At 43.6% G+C, this 20074-nt stretch overlaps 2 protein-coding genes across 4 annotated transcripts in view; both read right to left on the bottom strand.

Annotated features, from left to right (window-relative positions):
• lrp6 (low density lipoprotein receptor-related protein 6) overlaps positions 1-11699 on the bottom strand; it is a 35469-nt gene extending 23770 nt beyond the window's left edge. The window contains exons 1-4 of one of the 2 annotated variants that reach the window (XM_026361658.1): positions 11261-11699; positions 7671-8067; positions 742-939; positions 254-450 (exon numbers count right to left, since the gene is read on the bottom strand). In XM_026361658.1, the coding sequence (XP_026217443.1) occupies positions 254-450; positions 742-939; positions 7671-8067; positions 11261-11315 (847 nt within the window). In that variant the 5' untranslated portion in view covers positions 11316-11699. The remainder of the gene's footprint in view (positions 1-253; positions 451-741; positions 940-7670; positions 8068-11260) is intronic. The other variant, XM_026361659.1, reaches the window with a different exon arrangement.
• Positions 11700-12867: 1168 nt separating this feature from the next.
• mansc1 (MANSC domain containing 1) lies at positions 12868-19761 on the bottom strand. 2 transcript variants are annotated; one of them, XM_026363400.1, is made up of 5 exons: positions 19487-19761; positions 18256-18340; positions 16860-17181; positions 15602-15742; positions 12868-15452 (listed from the first exon to the last, which is right to left on the bottom strand). In XM_026363400.1, exons 3-5 carry the CDS (start codon positions 17107-17109, stop codon positions 14449-14451), a joined length of 1395 nt encoding a protein of 464 aa, XP_026219185.1. In that variant the 5' UTR covers positions 17110-17181; positions 18256-18340; positions 19487-19761; the 3' UTR covers positions 12868-14448. The 2 variants fall into 2 exon arrangements, with proteins under 2 accessions (XP_026219185.1, XP_026219186.1); XM_026363401.1 differs by lacking the exon at positions 19487-19761 and adding an exon at positions 19052-19275.
• Between the last annotated feature and the right edge of the window lie 313 nt (positions 19762-20074).

Below are 20074 nucleotides of genomic sequence, written 5' to 3'. Positions count from 1 at the left end.
CCAATTTCCGGACATTGGAGTTACTAAATGTTGAACTAGTCCTTTAAACACATACTTACATACATCTACTGTGTCTGTGTTTTAACACCCAGAAGCATAAAGAGCATTTGGAGGAGTTTCTACATCACAGTGGTCAGACTGTTGACAGAAAACCTCATAAAGCACCAAAGCAGCCTGTAAAAACCCGACTGGTCAAATAATCCTGACCCTGTACAGGATCCTGTCAGTGGACTAAGAGGACGTTGGTACTCACAGCTGGGCTGTCTTTTGGGGCTGAAGACATGGATGTCCATGGGGGAGAAGATGTCCGAGTGGACGGTGCGTTTTTCACCTCCTGTCTGTTTCCTACATGAGTGGATGGAGTGGGTGTTCCAGTCAGTCCAGAACAGAGTGTCCTCGTACAGGGTGAGGGCGAAGGGGTGAGGCAGCTCTCCTTTTACCACCACCTCCCTGCAAAAACAGAGCAGATCTGGGTTTGAACCTGGTCCAAAGAGGCCTGAAGGCTTCCTGCTCATGGAGCAGTAAACGTCATACTGATGACATCGTCATCGTATCATCGTCATCAGTAAAGAGTGATTCAATAGTAACGAATGTTGCTGTGTTAGACTGGCACAGAAGTTGATACTGGACTTGCCCTGAACACAGATTCTTTATCAAGTGATCCACAGAACCTCAACAGAACCATAACCTGAAATCACAGCGGCCCACGACACAAACCCTCCCAAAATCATCTGTTCATACCTAGAGGACCCGTCCAGGTTGGCACGGTGGATGAAGTTGTGTTTGGCGTCAGCCCAGTACAGTTTCTCCTGGCTGTAGTCCAGAGTGAGCCCGTTGGGCCAGTAGATCTCTTTATCGATGATCATGGAGCGATTGGTCCCATCCATTCCGGCCCGCTCGATCTTTGGGATCTCACCCCAGTCTGTCCAGTACATGTACCTGAGGGACAACAGGAGAACACCATCAGTTCAACACATCCACTAAAACGCTACGACGACACTTCATTGACAACAGCGTTTTAGTTTAACCACTTTGTCACAGCCGTTCAGGGTCAGAGAACAACTGACGACTGGGACGTTTGGAACGACAAAGCTAGTTCAAGATACACAGTGATTAATGTGACCGCACCGAGTCTGAACCCTGCACAGGACGAGCCTCTCTGAATAAACCACGTACAGGTTTCAGACGGACAGAGGGTCGATGTACATTTACTGGTGCTGCTGTTGCTTGGCAACCGACAGACGAGCAGATGCAGGTCTGCGTTTACTTGAACCACACAGAGGAAACGAGCGCTGGACGAGACACAGACGTGATTCTACACTTATTTAACTGCAGAGAATCATCATAATTATTGTTCCCTTTATTAGCAGCAGCAGATTTTAAAATTCAGGCTATTTCCTGATTTAAATCCAGACCACTGAGATTAAAATGATCAAGGATCAAGGATCAAGTTTTAGAGAGATTAGAGATTTTTTTTTTTGGTTTTCTGTTACTAATTGCTTCCATCGTTTCTATTAAACAATTCAAAATCGTAATGAGCTCCAACATAAAAATAAGAATGATGTAATAAAAGCACAGCACTTCCACCATTAACCACTGATTAGTTTCACTTCTGATTATTCTGCTGATGATTTGCTGATTAATTTAAACTTTCGTGTATAAAACATCAACTAGTATCTGCAAACACTGTCTTGTCTTAATTATCTATAAAATAAGCTACAGCTGATTAACTTTACCCGTCGATTCACTAACTGATCACTGCAGCTCTAACACTTCATAACAGTAAAGAGTGAATTCAGTGGTCGTTTGACTAAAGACAAACAGGTCTGTCACTCGCTGTGAGTTCTGACCATAAACAGTCTGATTAGAAAACAACATGTTTTTCCTGCACATCAGGACGATGATCAGTGTCGGGGGTGTCTGTAGGAAGGCGGGGGTTACCGCTGTGCAGCTAATTCTCCTCTTTGTTCAACTTAATTACCATCACAGCTGGACGGCCTCTCTGTCCTCCCCCCATCAACACCACCGTCACCGATCTCCGTCATACCCTCCCCCCACAGTTCAGACATGAGAGTGAACTCCACCAGTGAGGGGAGGGAAGAACAGAGGAGCTTAAACTGCATCTTAACACAGGAAGTGAGATGCAGTGTCGGTGTGTGTGCTCTGTGGTAATTACTGTAGTTACTGTAAACTGACCAGTAGGTCAGTAATCTGATTACTTATTTTACAATCACAGCACATATGTACAGTATTTGTGTTTGTTTCAGTCTGCTATTTGAACTCTGGACAATATCCATACAATCAGGTCTGTGTTTTGGTTAAGTTGGGAGGAGGGGTGCCTGCAGAGCACGCAGAAGGCTCGACATGATGTGCTGCAGGAATCGGACACACATCAAGGCAGAGCCAAATCACACAACAGAAACATCAAGTGAATTCTCCAGATCCTGGGCTGCTTGATCAACACATGAACTAAACTGGAGATTACACAGACAGAACATACTGAGGAGCTGTCTGGGTCTAGCTTTGTATATAAAGCTCCTCAAGTCAAGTCAAGAAGCTTTATTGTCATTCCAACCACATATAGCTAGGCAGTACATAGTGACATGAGACAACGTTTCTCCAGAACCATGGTGCTACATAAGATGGTAAGTTCAGGGCTGCAGGACATGTCTGAAACAGTCAGTCTGACTTGTTTTAAATACAAGGAGACATTCTGCACATCTATCTCTCCTTCATTCTCTTTCGCCTTATTTGATACCTTCAGACAATGTTGAGGGAATTTCCCAAGCATCCTGTTCGACTGATGGATGAACTGATTAGAATGCGAGACAGACATATGCGTAAAATTCCTGCTGGAGAAAACAACATGATTACAGAACTGACCCAGAGAAACTACAGAATGTAGTCTTTACTAAAACCTGAAGCTCTGTGATTGGATGTTTACCAGAGAGATGCACCTTGGGAGTTGTAGTTAACACTCTCCTTAACTTTTCTATGTGCTCATGTCTCTTGTAGCTTTGACTTTTTAATTAGGGAACCACATATTTTGTGACGGTGTTGTTCCTCCTTTGTGCTGAAAATTCAAACAGGACAGTTTCATGTTGATCCAAGTGCACAATGAAGCAGACTTTTACTTTAGAAACCCTGAACATCTATGTTACAGCTCTATGATGTGAAACGCCAGGTGAATGGAACAAGCATAAAAGCTTTTATGAAGTGGCTAAAGGTTGAATCACATCACTTCACAGTGGGTGAGTATTGTGAGTAAAATGCCAAACCTAATCTATGCCAGAAGTACAAAGCAGCGAGTATCATCGTGTGCTGGAACGTCATGTTTCCAGATGAAGGAATGACCCACTAACAGAGCTGCTGGGCCTCTCCACGTAATCCCATTCAGCACAAGACAAAAGCTTTAACTGATAGCCTGCCCAGGAGCAAAAAACAGCAACAGCCTTTAAACACAGCAGCTGCTTGGGTTTCACTGCAAACAAAGCAAACTGCAACAACCAAATGAGCTGTGAGCTGTGACTAACCTGCACACGATGACTGAAGGGCTACAACACCCAGTTCACCAACTCAGGAGGGACAGGCGTGAAAACATAACCCAAACCTTTAACTATCACAACAAGTAAAGTTTCAGTACCGACAGAACCAATGGGACACGATTTTAGTGCGCAAAAAAACGTTCAGGACATTTTTATTCCCACTCTGAACCGTGTGGCCCAGGTCGCACAGAAAAAGGAGAAAGAGAAAAACTGCAGTGAAATGTGCACACAAAACATCCCCTCACAACAAGAGCTGCATTGTATTTGGTACCTGATGCATTAATCATCCTGGTTGAACTGAGTCCAGTTCTGCGTTCCACCGTGGATTTGGAAAACCAGTCTCTGCTGCACAGCTACGAACTGAACCTGAGAAACCAATCCTGGAAACGGCTGATTCCTTCCTTTTTAACCAAACACTGTTTATAACATGTTCTTCTTTAACTGTCTAATAGTATGATTTCTCCTTTGTTCCTCAGGTTTAAGTCTCAGCTTTGTTGTAGTTTTGAGTTTTTGATGCAGCAGCAACACATCTGATTCCAGTATCTGCCCAGAGTCGCTGAGGACCAGCAACAAAGAAGAAAAACAGACCATTCAGACTTAAAACTGAAAAATAACGCCTGCAGATTTCAGCTTCTGGTTTGCTGATTTTCTGTGTTGTGTCGAAAAGAAAACAGAATATTTAGGGTAGGAGCTAAACAAGACATCTGAACATGTCAACTTCCGCACAACACATTTTGGGATTTTCCAGGAATCAAATGACAAAATACAAAATGTTTCAAACACCACTAAATTTGATGCCATTGATAACTTCACATATTTCTAAATATTTTTATTAACAATCTACATCTGCTAAAAGTAACTAGTAAATAAAGCAATTGAATAAATGTAGTGATGTAAAAAGAGGAAAGAAAGTAACTAAATGGACTCCAGTAAAGTACAAGTACCTAAAAATTAGTAACTTACCGTCTGTGTGAGTAGCGATACAAACAGGATAAAACAGAAACACAATAAGCCCCAACGCAGACCTTTACCCAGAACGTTGATCCAGCTGTTCTGTCAGTACTCAGGGGTGAGTTTGGTACAGAAAAGCTAAAACAAGAAGAATCAAAGAGCCTGTTCCTGCTTTAAGCCTTTGCCACAGTTAGCATCATGTTCCTGCACAGCTCTGACCGGTTACGTCCAAACTAAACCAGCTCTAAACTTCTCGATTTAAAGGTGCAGTGTGTCACATTTAGTGGCATCTAGCAGTGATACTGCAGATTACAATAATTTGAATACCCCCCAGCTCCAATCCCTCAATCTCCAAGCATGAGAGAGACTCCGGCATCAGTAAGGTCGTCTATGATTCCATCGAGTGGTGACCGGCCACAGGTGAGGATACTGTAGATAGCTGCAGAATAGATTAGGTCTTAAGGAGTAACTGTGTTCAAAAGGACATTTATAACCATAAAAAACAGGTATGAATAACTGTACTATAGCTCAACAACAATATGGCACAGACCATCATCGTTGCGAGAGGCTCAGACCGCCAGACTGAGAACCATTAGTCTGCTAATCCCTGGTATCTGTAAACCCAAAAGTCAGCAGTTTGCTAGGTTACACATCCTTTAGCTGGATCATCACCATCATCCTTCACACCAGTAATTTGCCATCAACCATTACACAGCTGGTCATTACCGGTTCTGAAACCACGATACAAATGTCCAGAATCTCGTATTCAGGCTCCAGAAGATGAGTTTTTTTTAAATGGTCTGACCTGTAGCTGGTGTGTTGCTGCAGTGGTACCAACTGCTGTAAAAGCAGAACAGCTGCTGCTTCAGCAATGGCCCTTTGTGAAATACATGCAAGCAAACAACAACAGAATGCATGCAACACATTTTCTGCATCGGTGGAGGAGTCGTGGTTTGTGCTGCAGTCAAACCAAAACAGACACACAAACTGCAGGGACGTGGCTGATTAAATCAGAAGCTGCTGTAGCTGTTTGTACAAGCACGTGATCGCAGCTTTGTTCAACACCTCCATCAACAAATCCTTGTAACCTCAAACAATTCAGATTTCACATCTGTACATCAGTTCATTCGGCCTGGACTGAAGGAAAACCACAACTTGGTTTGGAGCTAACTTTTTCCTAAGTTCATCACATGGTCTGACAGGTACGTTATCAACTGGAGTTGATAAGCAGGCTGCTCTGATAAACTGGTTTCTGAGTTTGTGAATCACACAAACACCATTCAGAGTAAACTATCAAGAGTGGTACGAGCACCCGGCTCGGTGTGACTTTTATCTCTGTACCGTGGTGGATCAAACAGTGAGGGGGGAAGACTTTCCATGAATAGAAACCCAAGAGAGAAGAGAAAGACGGGGGGTGGGGTGGGGGGGGTGACAACCTCAAATTTAAATAAAACTAATGAATACATTACAGGCCTCTTTTATCTGAGTCCTAATGGATTTACATCCTAATCCGACATCTCTGGAGCCTGAGGATGGAAACGTGGTGATGAAGGACATGAGGAGGGGTGTTTGTTATGTACCGCAAGTACAGTGACTGTGTCAGCAGCAGATGAGGTGCAACAGGTGGAAGAGAGTCTGAAATAAAGATCACCTACTGTCCTACTGTACTCCTCCCAAAAATGTAAAAGCACATTTGTTTAAAATATGGAAACTGGTGCTGGTGTGTTGTAGTATAATAAATTCCCATCACTGGTGGCTGTTTTTTCTCTTGTGTTATAAATTATCTGAGAATCATCTTCCTGCTGCTGCCAACCTCTCTGTGTTTATCCTCCTGCAGATGCTCCCTCTCTATCTGGAGCTGATTCAAGACATTCCTGAGCTGCCGACACCAAGCTCATCATCCTCACAACAGACGGAAAAAAAAATCTCCACACTGACACCGTTGATTAGAATCCAGGAGAATCCAGTGGACAGCAGCTCAGTCTCCCTGCAACGCAATCTGATCCACAACAAGCTACAAACAAAGCAGCAGAAACACACCCTCCCCCTGTTGTTCACGAGTCTGAGCCTCGAGGTGCATTCAGGTGCAACTGAGTGAAATCTTCTCTTCAGTGAGGAGCAGAGAAATTTTTAACCACAGACACTCAGCTCACTTCCACATTGATAATACGGGTGTTTGATGTGAAAACACAAACTAAACATGTGTTCAGCCAGACCAAGTCCAGACTACAACTCTATGAACTAGTTCTAACCTCCATATGCACAAAGGCAGGACTCATTTTCACTGCTTATTTCCTTAGTTTACAGACAGATTTACAAAATGCCAGTGGCACACTAAGAGAAAATGATCCATTACAGTGGATACTGAGAAAATGTGATGGGCTTTAGATTCTGTACTTTTTGAACTGAATCAGTGATAAAAATGATGGTTGGACTGATGTAGGAGGAGAGATATAAGGAAGACGTAGTTGGTTTCATCCAAACCACAAACCACAGCTCAAACCACAAAACTATTCAATTTACTGTGAGAGAAAACAGGGAAAGAATTAATCGCAGCCACAGAAGAGAACACACCAAAAAACAATCAAAAACAAAAAAATACACAACTAAAACCAGAGAAATCGCCGTGTAAAACTACAGGAAGATTGAAAACAATGAAAAATACACTGTAAAAACACCCCTATAAAGCTGTGGGTAAAAAGCTAAATACATCATTTAATACTGCAGAAATTGTGGAAAAAACACAATGAACCAACAACTTCCAACCACCGATTAATGCACGCTTTTTCAACTCAGGTCAGAATCTTTGTTTTTAAGTAATATTGTCATTTAATAGAACCCACATTTTCAAAGTGCAGAGTTGTGATTTAAGCGCCCACATCCTTCAGACAGGGCTTCACTTGAAACTTGAGAAAGTGACTGAACGTGGACAAATAAAGTTCCAAAAACGAACAAGTTGTCAAGAAAGACGAACTGCTAGTCTTAACAGAAAAGGGTCCCAACAGAAACAGACACGAGACGAGACCAGTGTTTTAGAAAAGAGGCAGCCGGACCGTCCAAAGGACAATCATACGCTTTGTGTTTTTCTGGTCGCATTCCAGTCGTCATTAAAGAATCAAATCCAAACTGAACTCAGCTCTGCTCTATAGTGACAACACCTGAAGTCAGACTCACCCTCGTTCTGGATCCAGAGCGATGGCTCTCGGCTGGTCCAGCTCCTGCCAGAACAAAACCTTCCTCAAAGATCCATCCAGTTCTGCTACCTCAATCCGATTTGTTTCCGAGTCCGTCCAGTACAGTTTAAATGCTAACCAATCACAGGCCAGTCCATCCGGGGAGGCCAAACCCGGGACTACTGTCTGGACCACACTGGCCCCCGACTGGTTGTAGACTGTGCGTTTGATGGCCTCCTCGCTCACATCGCTCCAGTAGATTAGGCCCTGAGAGTAGACATAGTCCACAGCAGCGGCATCCTCCAGCCCCCCCACCACCACTGTGGCGTTGGCCTTTTCATGTGCTGCGTCCACGAGCCGAAGGTCCCGCCGGTTTGCATACAGCAGCAATGGCACACCTAGAAAATATGAAAGAAACCCAGAACGCACCATTTTAAAAACACAGAAACACAAAATCCATTAAAGACAATAAGAAATATGTCAAAAAACACCATAGAACTCTGTGGAAATATTCTAAAACACCATCAATTATATTTCTGACCACAACTCCCACAGAACAGGGGCCGCGGGCAGATAAATCTCAAGAAGTGATAATTTGTCTGTTCCTGGTTTTGACAGGTGATATTTTCTGATATCTGTGAAGAAAACAACCCCGAATGAACCCGAACCAGGTTTAGGAAAAGAAAACACGCTCTCGTGTCGGGCTGATGAGATGCTGAGGAGACGAGGAGCAGTCGGAGATACTCTCTGCTGGACCTTGGCTCTGGGCCTAACCCACAATTCGACACATCCAGAGCGACACGGCCCCGTCGGATCAGAGACTAGGTCATGGTGAGCCCTGCAGCTAACACTGCCAGCCTGTTTTCATTTCACTCAGGGGGGATTTTCCTTCTCCAAATATTTACTAAATCACAACATCAAAACCTCAAACTCCGGTTCCCTCAGGCTGCTTACAAGCCAAACTCTGCCAGGAGGAAACAGCAGGAGTTCTCCTTCTCACTTAAACACATCACCAGTGTAATCAACTGATCATTTTTTTATCTTTTAAATAAATAAATCAATAAATTAATAGTCTGTCCAGGGTGGCGTCTTCACGTCTTTTTTTGATTTTTTGTTTCTGCTGCGACAAATGACAAATGTGACGTTTCCTGTAAGAAGTAAGTTTTAAGTCTACTGGTGAAAATCACTGGGTTTTAGTGAGTTGGTCTGAACATCACAGGGGACATTAAGTCTGGTGGGTCTCCACATTTTCTGACATTTTGTAAATTAAATGATGAGTCAATAAATCGTGAAATTTGATTTATAGTAATGGAAATGATCCCTGGGAGCAAATTCAGACACCTCCAGTTCCTAGAAGGTTTCCGTTTCCAGTCTGGCCTTAGGCTGAAAGACACAGACTCAGTTTGAGTTTTCACATCAAACACTCGTGTTGTCGTCTTAAATGTGGAGATTTCCCGCATTAGTGTGTTCTATCCCAGTATACAGAATCATGTTTGGCTTCTGAACTGATGGAAACATCTGAAACAACTGAACATCATTAGTCACATCCCTATTTTACAGCAAAACAGATGCTGTTCATTTTTTAATTTTCCTTTTTGTGTCCTAACTTTTTGTGAGTTATGACTTCTGATGATATTTTGTGGCATTAAACGAATTTTAGAAACAACATATGTCTTTTTCTGTAAGAATTTGAAGAAATCTTTTTTAATCAGACACACTGAACATCAGCCAGGTTTCAGGACTGAGATCCACCACAACAACATGATGCTTTTGGACAAGACAAGGAGCAAAAACACAAAGACTTGTTAGACTGAACACAGAACCAGAATCAGTATGTGTTAAAGTACCACGTTGTTTAAGAAGCAGCAGCTCTATTGCACATTTCAGGAGCGGTTTTCATGCAGTTTAATAATGACCTTATACTGTATTTTACATTGTTTCTGTTAGCATTGTAGAAAGTTTTGTACCATGTCTGATGAAGACCAAAAAAACACACTTTCCTTTGAAAGTCCTGTTTGTTAAAATAAATCTACAACTATCTGTAAATATCAGGACTTTGCTCATCACAGATACTTTACAGTGATTCATTCTTGACCTCAACCTCATGAACGTGTTGCTGAAGGTTTATCCCAAAGCTTTCATCCACATCCCAAAGATTCCTTCAGAGAAAGAACCTGCTCAGGTGTCAGAGCATGATCCATCCACAGATACAGTGACAGGCTGGTCTGTGCATTTAAAAACACAAAACTGGACCGTTTCCACACATACAGCTAAAATATTACAGTATTATAACAGTTAATGTGACTAAATTAACAAAATAATAACAATCAAACTTATTTTTAAAGTTTTTGAGTGATTTTTTGAGAGAAAGAAATCAGGGACAAAACAGTGGAGCACGTAAAAGACACAGGACGTCAACCTGATACCAGCTGACTTCTCCTGACTTTACAAAAAGTTTCAGTTCCTTTCCAGGATTATAGGAAAACACAGAAACCATTTTTTCTTAGAAACTGATTTCTCAAAAATCAACTGTGTGATTTATCATCTGAACAAGTGGCAACAGGGGCTTCTCGCAGTGTACAATTTAAATCTGATGATTAGTGAATTAATCAATTAATGGATTGTAAGAAAATGAATCAGACACTTCTTTGATATTCATTTCTGAAGCAAACCATGAGGATAGACAGACAATCAGAGGTTTTGCCAATGAAACACTCACATGTTCTGCATTTCAAATCTGTAGAGGTGAATCTCTGGGTTTTATTCTGTTGGTGTGAAGATGTCACACTGGACTCTAATTTACTGTTTGTTACTGATTACAGGAACATACAGACACTCTGGGTATTTCAGTTTAACTGAAAAACACACAAACTGTTTAGGGTAAAGTTGTAAACTGATGTTATGTAAAGCTCAGTGTTTCCTCTGCATCGATCATCGTGTGTGAAACATCAGACTGAGCAGCTGAAGTTTGATATTAAAGTGGTCCTCAGTTAGCTGCAGGTTAGCATGTGTCGGTCCACAACATGTACGAGTTGTTTTCTGCAGTTCACTGTGGTTTAAAGGAGTGGGGATGAGCCCTAACATTAGTGTTAGCTTCGTGCCGTCGGACACGGTTAGTAGGCAGCTAACTGGCTGGAGGAGCTGCTTCATAGCATTTGTTGTGCTAACTGCTGCTATTCCCTGAATCTCAGGTTTCAACTGCTGGAAGTTACTGAATCCAAAGTTTAAAGCCGCGAACAAACGCTGCAGAGCGGCTTCTAACCGCAGATCCGGGCCGGACACGGTCGGCGGAGGTTCGCCTGGCTGCCAGGAGTCTGCTGGGACATTTTTCCAGCGAACACGGGCTATTTGTGGTTTCACCGTCCGGAGCTCCGGCAGCGAACAGGCTGATAAGCACGCATAGCTCGGCTGGCTAATGTTAGCTCGGCTCAGGAGAAACCAGACCCCGGAGAGTGGGCCCTGGCCCGGACACAGCTCCAAAAAGCCACCGCTAAAGCTACTTTGCTCCCATCCTCGCCCCACTTTGAGCCGTCCCCGGAGCACACACGGACGGAGGACGGAGCTAAAAGGTCGACGTGAGGAGAAACTCACCTCGTACGAGAAGACAAAAACTACACAACAACAGCGTCCGCAGCACGACACCCATCTTTCCCCGATTCTTGGCCCTGCCGCCGCTTTCTCCTCAGCGCCGCGTTCCCATCGCTGCGGCCGCTTCCTCTGGCGAAAAAACGCGGATCTGAAAGCACAAGTTTGGCGTAAATTCAGCCGAACGACTGTTAATCTGTGCCCGCGTCCATCCTGGCTCGTAGCTTCGGCTGCTCGCTAACTGCGCTGGATCAACTCTCCGTGTCTCACATTGTCCTGCAGGAGATCCGCCGTCTCCTTCCGCTGTGAGGAAGCTGCTCCCCCGCCTCCTCCGCGCTCCTCGGCTGCTCCTATTGTTGTTCTGGTGTCGCGGCTCGGGACGGACGACGAGCCGCCGGGTGCGCGTCCGGCCGCGGCTGGAGAAGCACAAAACGCAGCCAGAGGCCGGACACACGGAACCGAGCCGTGCGGTGCTGGAGGAGCCGAGGCTCGGCTTCAGCGCTCACATTCCTGCGGGACTACTTTGTCAGAGCGGCACACACGGAGGAAGTAATCTGCTACTTCACAGTAAAAGTACTAGTACCACGAGTACGAGTACTAGTACCACGAGTACGAGTAACGGGCAGCTGTTAAAGGTGGTACTGGAGTAAAGTTACTAAAACCACTGTAAAAACGTACCACAGCTTTTATAGGAGCTAAATAATCAGCTTCAAGTATTCACATGTTACTCAAGTAAAAGTACTAAGTATTACAATGTAAAAGTACCTGTAACTGTAGCAGTCAGATAAGTTAAAGTATTCAATTCAAATACTCCAGTGAAGTAATTCTAAAGTGTAAAATAAAATACTAATACCACTGTAACTACTTAATTATAAGCAACAATGGAAAGTACTTCACTCGTGTACTATATGTTACTAGTAACCATATTGTAGTATGATTGCAGGATTCTTAATACAGTACTTATACTCGGTGTATTTGCTGCTTTTACTTAATAAAACTATGTTAGGCTACTAATATCACTGTATACATTGCAATACTCTGAAAATGAGTCATTCTATATAAAGACTACTTCGCATGTACTTTTACACTAGTATTAACACCAAGATCTGAATATTTCTTCCACCACTACTTCCAAGTAAAAGTGAAAAATACTCTATTACCAACAAAAGTGGAAACAAGCCGAGTACCTTTTCACAAAATGTGCTGCAGCGTTTTCCACATCACTTTCTGGGAATGTTCCTGAGAGTTTGTTGGTGTTTACACACTTGATGCTGTGGAACATTTTCTCTCTGATTAAACATAAATTATAGTGGATTAGAGAAATGTGTGTTTTCCATTTAAATACATTAATTTGTTAGTTTGTCCTGAAAACCTCAGATATAACGAGTTGCTGCGTTTTCCAGAGACCAAACTATCATTTAAGAAAACACAGAACAAAGTTTATCATTATCGTCCCTACAGTAAAAGAGTTCATCTACTCTCTGACTGGACCATGAGATGGAGTTTGGGCCTCTGTTGTGACCAGAAGACAATCAAACAATGACGACACATCCAAAAATCACATTTTTTAATCTAGAACAAAACATCCAAACTTTTGCAAAAGCATCACTTCACAAAACGAGACCAAACTATCACCATCACTGTGGTTAGTCAGAGTAAAAACCAACGCAAGAGAAGAAGAAGAAGAAGAGTGCAGCCTCAGAGTGTCAGCGTCTGCAGGAGGCTCATCAGGCTGCTGCCGCCACCCGGAGGCGATCCGACGTTGCAGCAGCCCCCACACCTCCCACATCCACCCAACATCCAATACAAACATACTAGTTATAGGAAAATAGTGCCCAGCCAGTGCCGTGTTACCTATGAAAAACAATCTAATATTTAAAAAGAAGCAGATTATAAAAACACAGGTTACAGTAGTGCATCAGTTTTCTAACAATTGCATCCATCGTTTGAATTTTTATCCACACGTGAATCAAGAAAACTGGACGAAATACAAAACTAACGGTGAGAGTGAGTCCGACATCTAGTCGGAGTTGGTGATTTAAGAAGCAATCGCAGCTCGTATGGCTGAAGCGTGTGGAAGTAAAAAGTCATGCAGGTGTACTTCTTATACACAAATGGGTTAATTCACCCCCTGGAGAAAAAGCCTCGAAGGCAGATGCTGAGCCTGCGTGTGCTCATACAGTCCAGCGTTTCTCAACGTCAGCTTCACTTCAGAGGCTTCCTGAGTTTCAGGGAATAAAACTATTGCTGTTTGTTCAGTTTCTGCACAGTCGACACTCATATTTTCATGTCTGAGTGCGTTCAGGGCTGATACAGAAGTGATTTATGGTCAGGTTTGATTTTTAATCTAGGTTTTGCAGAAGGTGACGATTTTAAATTTACAGTATCATGATGTATGGTGTGCATCAGTTACCTTCCACCACTGTTTATTTTCATTTAAACGATGGGGAACAAACAAATGCAGTCGCCCTTCTGTGCAAAAAAGTGTCTGAGATCATCAAATATCTTCACCGTCCCTACTTCATAATTATCTCCAGTTCCAAACGAGTGGTAACAACAAACATGGAGACTTGACCCCGTACAGCTGGAGGCCGATCCCTCCAGCCTCAAACGTCTGGAATTTATTCTGAACAAACTAATGGCTTTTGTGATTTGTCCCCCATCATTCACATTAAATGTACATTATTATTATTATGAAGGAAGGTTTTAATGGTCGGTGTAAAGAGGAGAACAGAAACCTGTTTCAGTATCCTAGAGACACGCTGACTGCTGGAGACCTTGAAGGGGTCATGATCAGCTGACAGAGCATTTGATCCATGTCTGCAGTTTAAAAAGAACGAGCAGAAGCTGGAGAAAGATTTGTCCTCACAGTGCATTAACTTAACAACCACACAGAACCTGTAGCTTTCTTCTTATTCCACAGCCACTTCCTACAGAACAAACTGATTTCCAACCCTGGTCGTCTGACTGGCGGAACACACCTGACCCAGGTAATCAGGAAGCGTTGGAAAACAAGCAGGACCAGGGTTGGGAACCTCTGTTTTAGGCCGAACTGTGTGGTTATTTCAAAATAAAGCACACTCTGACATCCCTCTGTCGTGTGACGTTTACAAATTAAAACAATCAGATGAGTGTTAACAATCAGAAACTAACTCGTTTTGAGTTTTTCTCCTTCCCAGCGTCCATCGTGAAAATCACACCTCATAGTGCAGGTCGTTGAGCTCCAGCCTCGTGTAGTGCCGTCTGTCGAAGGACTCCATCGCTTTACGCCCACCAACGGCTAAAGCCAGCGTGAGCACAGCGAGGCCCAGCACCATGAACGCCACCACGCTGCTCTTCACCGCCCCTTGTGCTGCTACCGATTTCCCCCGACCAGCACTCGAGTTCTGGAGGGCGTGGTTGGACTGGACAGCACCTTTGGGGACAATGATCAAACTAGCTGCTGGAGTCGTCCTCGTGGTCGATGGTTCAGTGGTGGTAGTAGTAGAAGTAGTAGTAGTAGAAGTAGTAGAAGTAGTAGTAGTAGTAGTAGTAGTAGTAGTAGAAGTAGTTGTTGTTGTGGTAGTAGGAAGAGTAGTAGTGGTGGTGGTGGTTGTAGTAGATGGAGTAGTTGTAGTAGTAGTAGTAGTAGTAGTTGTGGTAGTGGGAGTTGCAGTGGGAGTTGCAGTAGTAGCAGTAGTGGTAGCTGTGGTAGTTTCAGTCTGTGGGTTCTCAGTAGTCCTGCGTTCAGCCTCTTTGACCACCGCTACAACAGGAAGTGATGTCGTGGAGCTCAGCGTCAGCCGTGTGGTGGTGGAGGTGGTGCTGACAGGATAAGGTTTTGGTTTCTTGGCGGTTTTATTTTGCTTTCTGGTGGATTTGTTCGTCTTTTTTATCACGGGGATGGTTGTAGTGGAGGCTCCTGCTGCTGGTGTGGTGGTGCTGGTGGTGCTGGGAGCTGGCATTGTTGAAATGATGACGATGGGAGGAGGTGGTGTTGTGCTGGCCGGTGCTGGTGTGGCTGTAATGGTTGGTGTTGTGGGAGATGGAGACCTTGTTGTGGTAGTGGTGGGCTCTGTGGTTGCTGTGGTGGTTTGTGGTGTTGCTGTACTTTGTGTGGTTGTGGTCGTAGTGGTGGTCGGCTGCGTGGTGGCAGGCGTAGTCAGGGCTTCTGTGGTTGTGGTGCTGACAGGTCTCACTGTGGTTGGATGAATTACACCTGTAGACAGAGAGAGGTGGAGTCGCTGCATTAGAGCCTCTGACACGTTGTGAGACTACGAACCAGCAGACGTGAACGTAAACTGCCTCCACTATGACGTCCGACGCTGAAACCGTGCACGGTGACGCTACAGGAGCAGCTTCATTTACCTTTGTAGATGTCGTAGGTGTTGATGCCGTCCTGAGCCCTCGTCAAAGGACAGTCCTGCTCCGTCTGGCAGTGGAACAGGAAGCAGTTGTCCTCACCGGCGTGTTTGTTGGCGTTGAACACAGCTATGTTGCATTTGGCACCTCGAGAAACAAGTCGAGAGTATTAACGAAATATAATGTGCCTAAAATAATAGAACGAATAATTCTGATCTGTGAAGTGTTTATTGAGAACAAACATAAAAACCTCACAGAGCCAGTGGGACAAGTATGTTGTAGCATTTGAATCTTGTAGCTGGTTGAGGTGAAGCTCATTTTTCCTGCTTTATATCCTGTGATTTTATCTATAACAGTTCAGCATAATTTATAATTACCTGTATATGTGGGATGTAAAATATCAGTCAAAGTGAACTGTAACTGAAAAGTAACTGGAGCTGATTCCAATTTCCCTCTGGAAATGTAGTGTAGTAATAGTACTGTGGTGCACGACCAATATTTGTACCAGTACTGTTTTTACAATCTAAAGGTAAAATCGTGTTTGTTGATTTGTTCCGTTTCTCATTTTCTAAAGTGACTGACGTTCAACAAGACGACGTCATGAGGTTTTCAAACATCTGTCTGTGTTTTTTTCTGTTTTCTAAGTAAAGCTACAAAACCCCTGTCACAGAATCTCACTTCCACCTACTTCAGAGTCTTCAAAGACGTCGGGACTCAGTCCCGAGCTGCTGTTTGGAGCCGTCTATCATTTTACCAACGTGCCAACGTGGAACGACATCAAACTACAACATTTATGCATCATTTAGGTAAATGATGAACCAAAATTGAAAAGTTCAAAGGTCAGACATGATGCTAAGGAAACTTTCACTTCTTATTGTAGTAAATGTTTATTTGTCTTTTGGTCTGTTTTAAATGTCAGTATTAAAATGTCAATTTCAGACTTTACCCTACATTTCTACATGGCCCCATCACATTACAGCACATTAATTTATTTAGACTCTAATATTTTGGAGGTTTTTACAAAGCAACAGGCAGCGACAGCTATCAGATAAACATATTAATTTAACTTTCACTTAAAGGGCTTTACAGGCATCACCATGTAGAACTGCTCATATTTTCCATTTTATATACTTATTTCTATTTTTATATACTGAATGATATAATTCCTCTCAGTCTCAACAGAAAGACCATCGTACTTCTCATAAACTGTGCTGCATGGTTTTCTCACCACTGTTGGTTCATTGAAATTGTTCAGTCGTCTCACCTGGTTTCACTTCCTCTGAGCAGCAGGCGAGGACACAGTCCCGCTCGGACCGGACACCACGAGCATCCATGACTGTCGTCGTTCTGTTTAAAGCCAGTCGGACGTTGATTATCACACTCTTGTGCTGTCTGGAGAAACACGTCTCTGACTGCACAGCAGACGCAGGGAGGGACGCCATCATTATCATCACAGCGGCCGAGACGAGGAGCTGGAGCGTCCACGCGGGTCGACTGGACTTTGGAGGAGACATGGCTGCAGCAGATCTACACCCTGATCAGAAATCAGTGTCCGCAGGAGGAGAGCAGAGATCCACACAAACGTACTGCAGGATGAAAAGCACAGCACACATTATCAGTACTTTTACTTATTGCACTAGGTTCAAGTGCAGAAACGTACTCCACTAGAAGTAGAAGTACCACTTCGAATTCTTCACTTTCCACTGTCTCTGGGCCTCAATCCGACCGGGTTTCTGTTGATAACGTGAATGTTTGAATCCACATTTGTTCCACATCTGTCTCATAAACAAAGCTTCTGCAGAATTCAGCATGTTCAGTTTAATTTATGATCAGATTAAAAGAGAGAAAAACTTCAGGAACCTGATTTCTGGACAGTTCCTGTCTCAAACTGAACCTTTAGTCAGTGGAAATGGAAGCAGCTGGATGTGTAGTGGTAAGATGCAGTAGGGGCCCTTAGGCAAGACCTCCCTACACTTACCCTGCCTTCGTATCTTGTATCCCACTTGTAAGTCGCTTTGGATTAATAATGTTTGAGTTACTGCTTTTATCTGAAGCGTCAAAGTTCAAGCAGCATAAATAAAAAAGCCTGTAATGATGTAATTTACAGTGGGTGTAATAAAAGTCTCAGCGTCACAGAGAAGAGACGATTGTTGTTGTCCAGATTAAAAATGAGTTTTTCTATAAATCAACAGATTCAACTAGCTAATAACCTTAACTTATGGGTAACTAATAATAATCTGAACAGGAAATGAGCATTTAGAGAAATAAATGAACATATTTGTGCAGGTCACAGCACACGTCGCCTGTTTCTGATTATTTCACAACAGCACATAATAAAACACTGATTTATTCAGTGGCTACCTCGTCTCTAACGTAACACCTCAATCAAAGTCACTTCAGTTTTTAGAAAGTTCACAAACTCCTGCAGATGAGCTTCTAAAGGTTTCTGCATGTGACAGAACAAAACCTTCTCGTTCCTGCCCTCGAGTCCCAGATCTGTCTGAACCGACGGGAAGCGAACAGAAAGAACGAAATTAGAAACTAATCGAGGAGTAAAAATAGACACCTAAAAATGGAAGTGGCTCCTGAAGGAGCTGAAAGATTTCTACAGAAGGTGAATGAGGCCGAACGCTCCTAAAAATAAGTTTTTAAAAACTCACCAAGCCACAGTGTGAGCAGTCCTCCATCAGATGTTCAGCAGGTCTGAGGGTCCACAGTCCACCGGGCTGCCCTTTGACCCGACTCCTGTGTGGGAACACATGGTTTTATTAAGTGTTATCTCCTTTATCACAGGTTAGTGATCTTTGTTACAGTATGAATACTCCAAGTCAACTAAAGACAATAAAGGAAGCAGTGGTTTGATTAAAGGTCCATTTCCCAGTTTTCATGAGCTTTAAACCAACTCATGATCTGGGACATGGACGTGGAGTTAAAACTTCTTTAATCAAGCTAAAGTGACTAAATACATACTGAAATCAATGACTAATACATAAAAGACAGACCCACAAACCGTTAAACTAGCTTTAATTAAGTAATTAATTAACTGGTTAGGTCTTCTGATATCTGCCTTAATGCGCGAACCTGAGGCGAATACGTGTTCGAAAGATGCGAAATAAACTGAGAGAAGGAAGTCGCACCCACGATAACTTCATTTATCTTTTTAGACTGATTTATTTCCTTAACACGTCAGTCTTCACTTTTATTAAGTCAGTGCTCGTTAGCTCGGTTAAATGAGCTCATCAAAGACGACCTGAAGTAAAGCGAAATTTCCACGCTGATCGAATGCACAGCTGCGAACAGTTTCGAGATTCACGGGGCGAAGCTGAGGAGAAGTCGCTTTCATAGCCTGTGACAGACAGTGAGCGAATATTTTAACAACACACATTTATTAAATCCGAACAATGAAACCAGATCACGGAGAAACGCGTTTTCTGAAGCGAACAAATGGGAACAAACCGAGTCGTTAGCTCGTTAGCTGTTGGTGGCTAAAGAGAACTTGTGAAAGCGAAGTAAAACCAGCTTCGCGTTCAGTGTGTAAACGCAGCATCGTGTGAGCTGAAACAGCTGAAGGCCACAAAACGACGTCAATTCACACAAAGCACCGTAAAAACAGCTCAGCTAACAAAAAGCATCGGAAAAAAACAGCTCAGCTAACAATCTGCTTCCAAACGAAGCTCATTTCTGCCTTCGTGTGCCTGTTCGCTTCGGTTCTCCCGTGCGAACAGGCACCACCTGCCGCGACGCTGCTAACATGTCGCTCAGCCGATGTTCCCGGATAATTCGGCTCAAACTGGGACACAAAGCATCATCATCATCATCATCATCATCATCATCATGGCTCCGTCGAGGTGGAATCAGGCTTTAATTCCCTCCTCGGCTCCACACCTGCACCTTTATTTCCACCGAGTCGCGGATTAACTCGGCGCCGCGTCCATCGTCCCTCCGTCGGTCGGCAGCAGCCTGATGGGTCGGTGTTGGACTGGATGCTGGAAGCCCCCCAGCAGCGGTTCAGAACCCGTCACCCATCCTGAGGGGACATGTTGATGAAAACACCCGGTGGCACGATTCAGAAATGATGGAGAACGAACGTCGAAGATCAGATTAGTCCGAAGCAGGTGTTCGTGCCTCCGGAGGATGAAGCGCATCACACGACGGCTGGTGCGGAGGAGCTGCTGCTTCCCGGAGTCTGACCCACTTTAGTCTTTGTCCTCTGGAAGGGGGGAGGGATGGAGCCTGCATCCCAAATGTGTCTGTGAAGACTGGAAACGGCAGCATCAGGAAAAGAAGTCCTGCTGAATACTAAAGATATTTATAGAAGGAATTTAAAGGCAGGAGCATCAGTAACTGAAGATGTAGAACATGAAGGAAAAACAGAAAAACTGCCCAGAAGATTGTAAAGAGACATTAGTGGGAAACTTTGAATCCCAGATAAATAGTGTCCTTCAAAATACACAGGTACGGAAGCTCGTTAATGCTGAA

This window comes from Anabas testudineus, chromosome 23 (genome assembly GCF_900324465.2).
Source record: "Anabas testudineus chromosome 23, fAnaTes1.2, whole genome shotgun sequence".
Lineage (NCBI taxonomy): Eukaryota > Metazoa > Chordata > Actinopteri > Anabantiformes > Anabantidae > Anabas > Anabas testudineus.
This window is presented reverse-complemented; position numbering and strand designations above follow the sequence as displayed.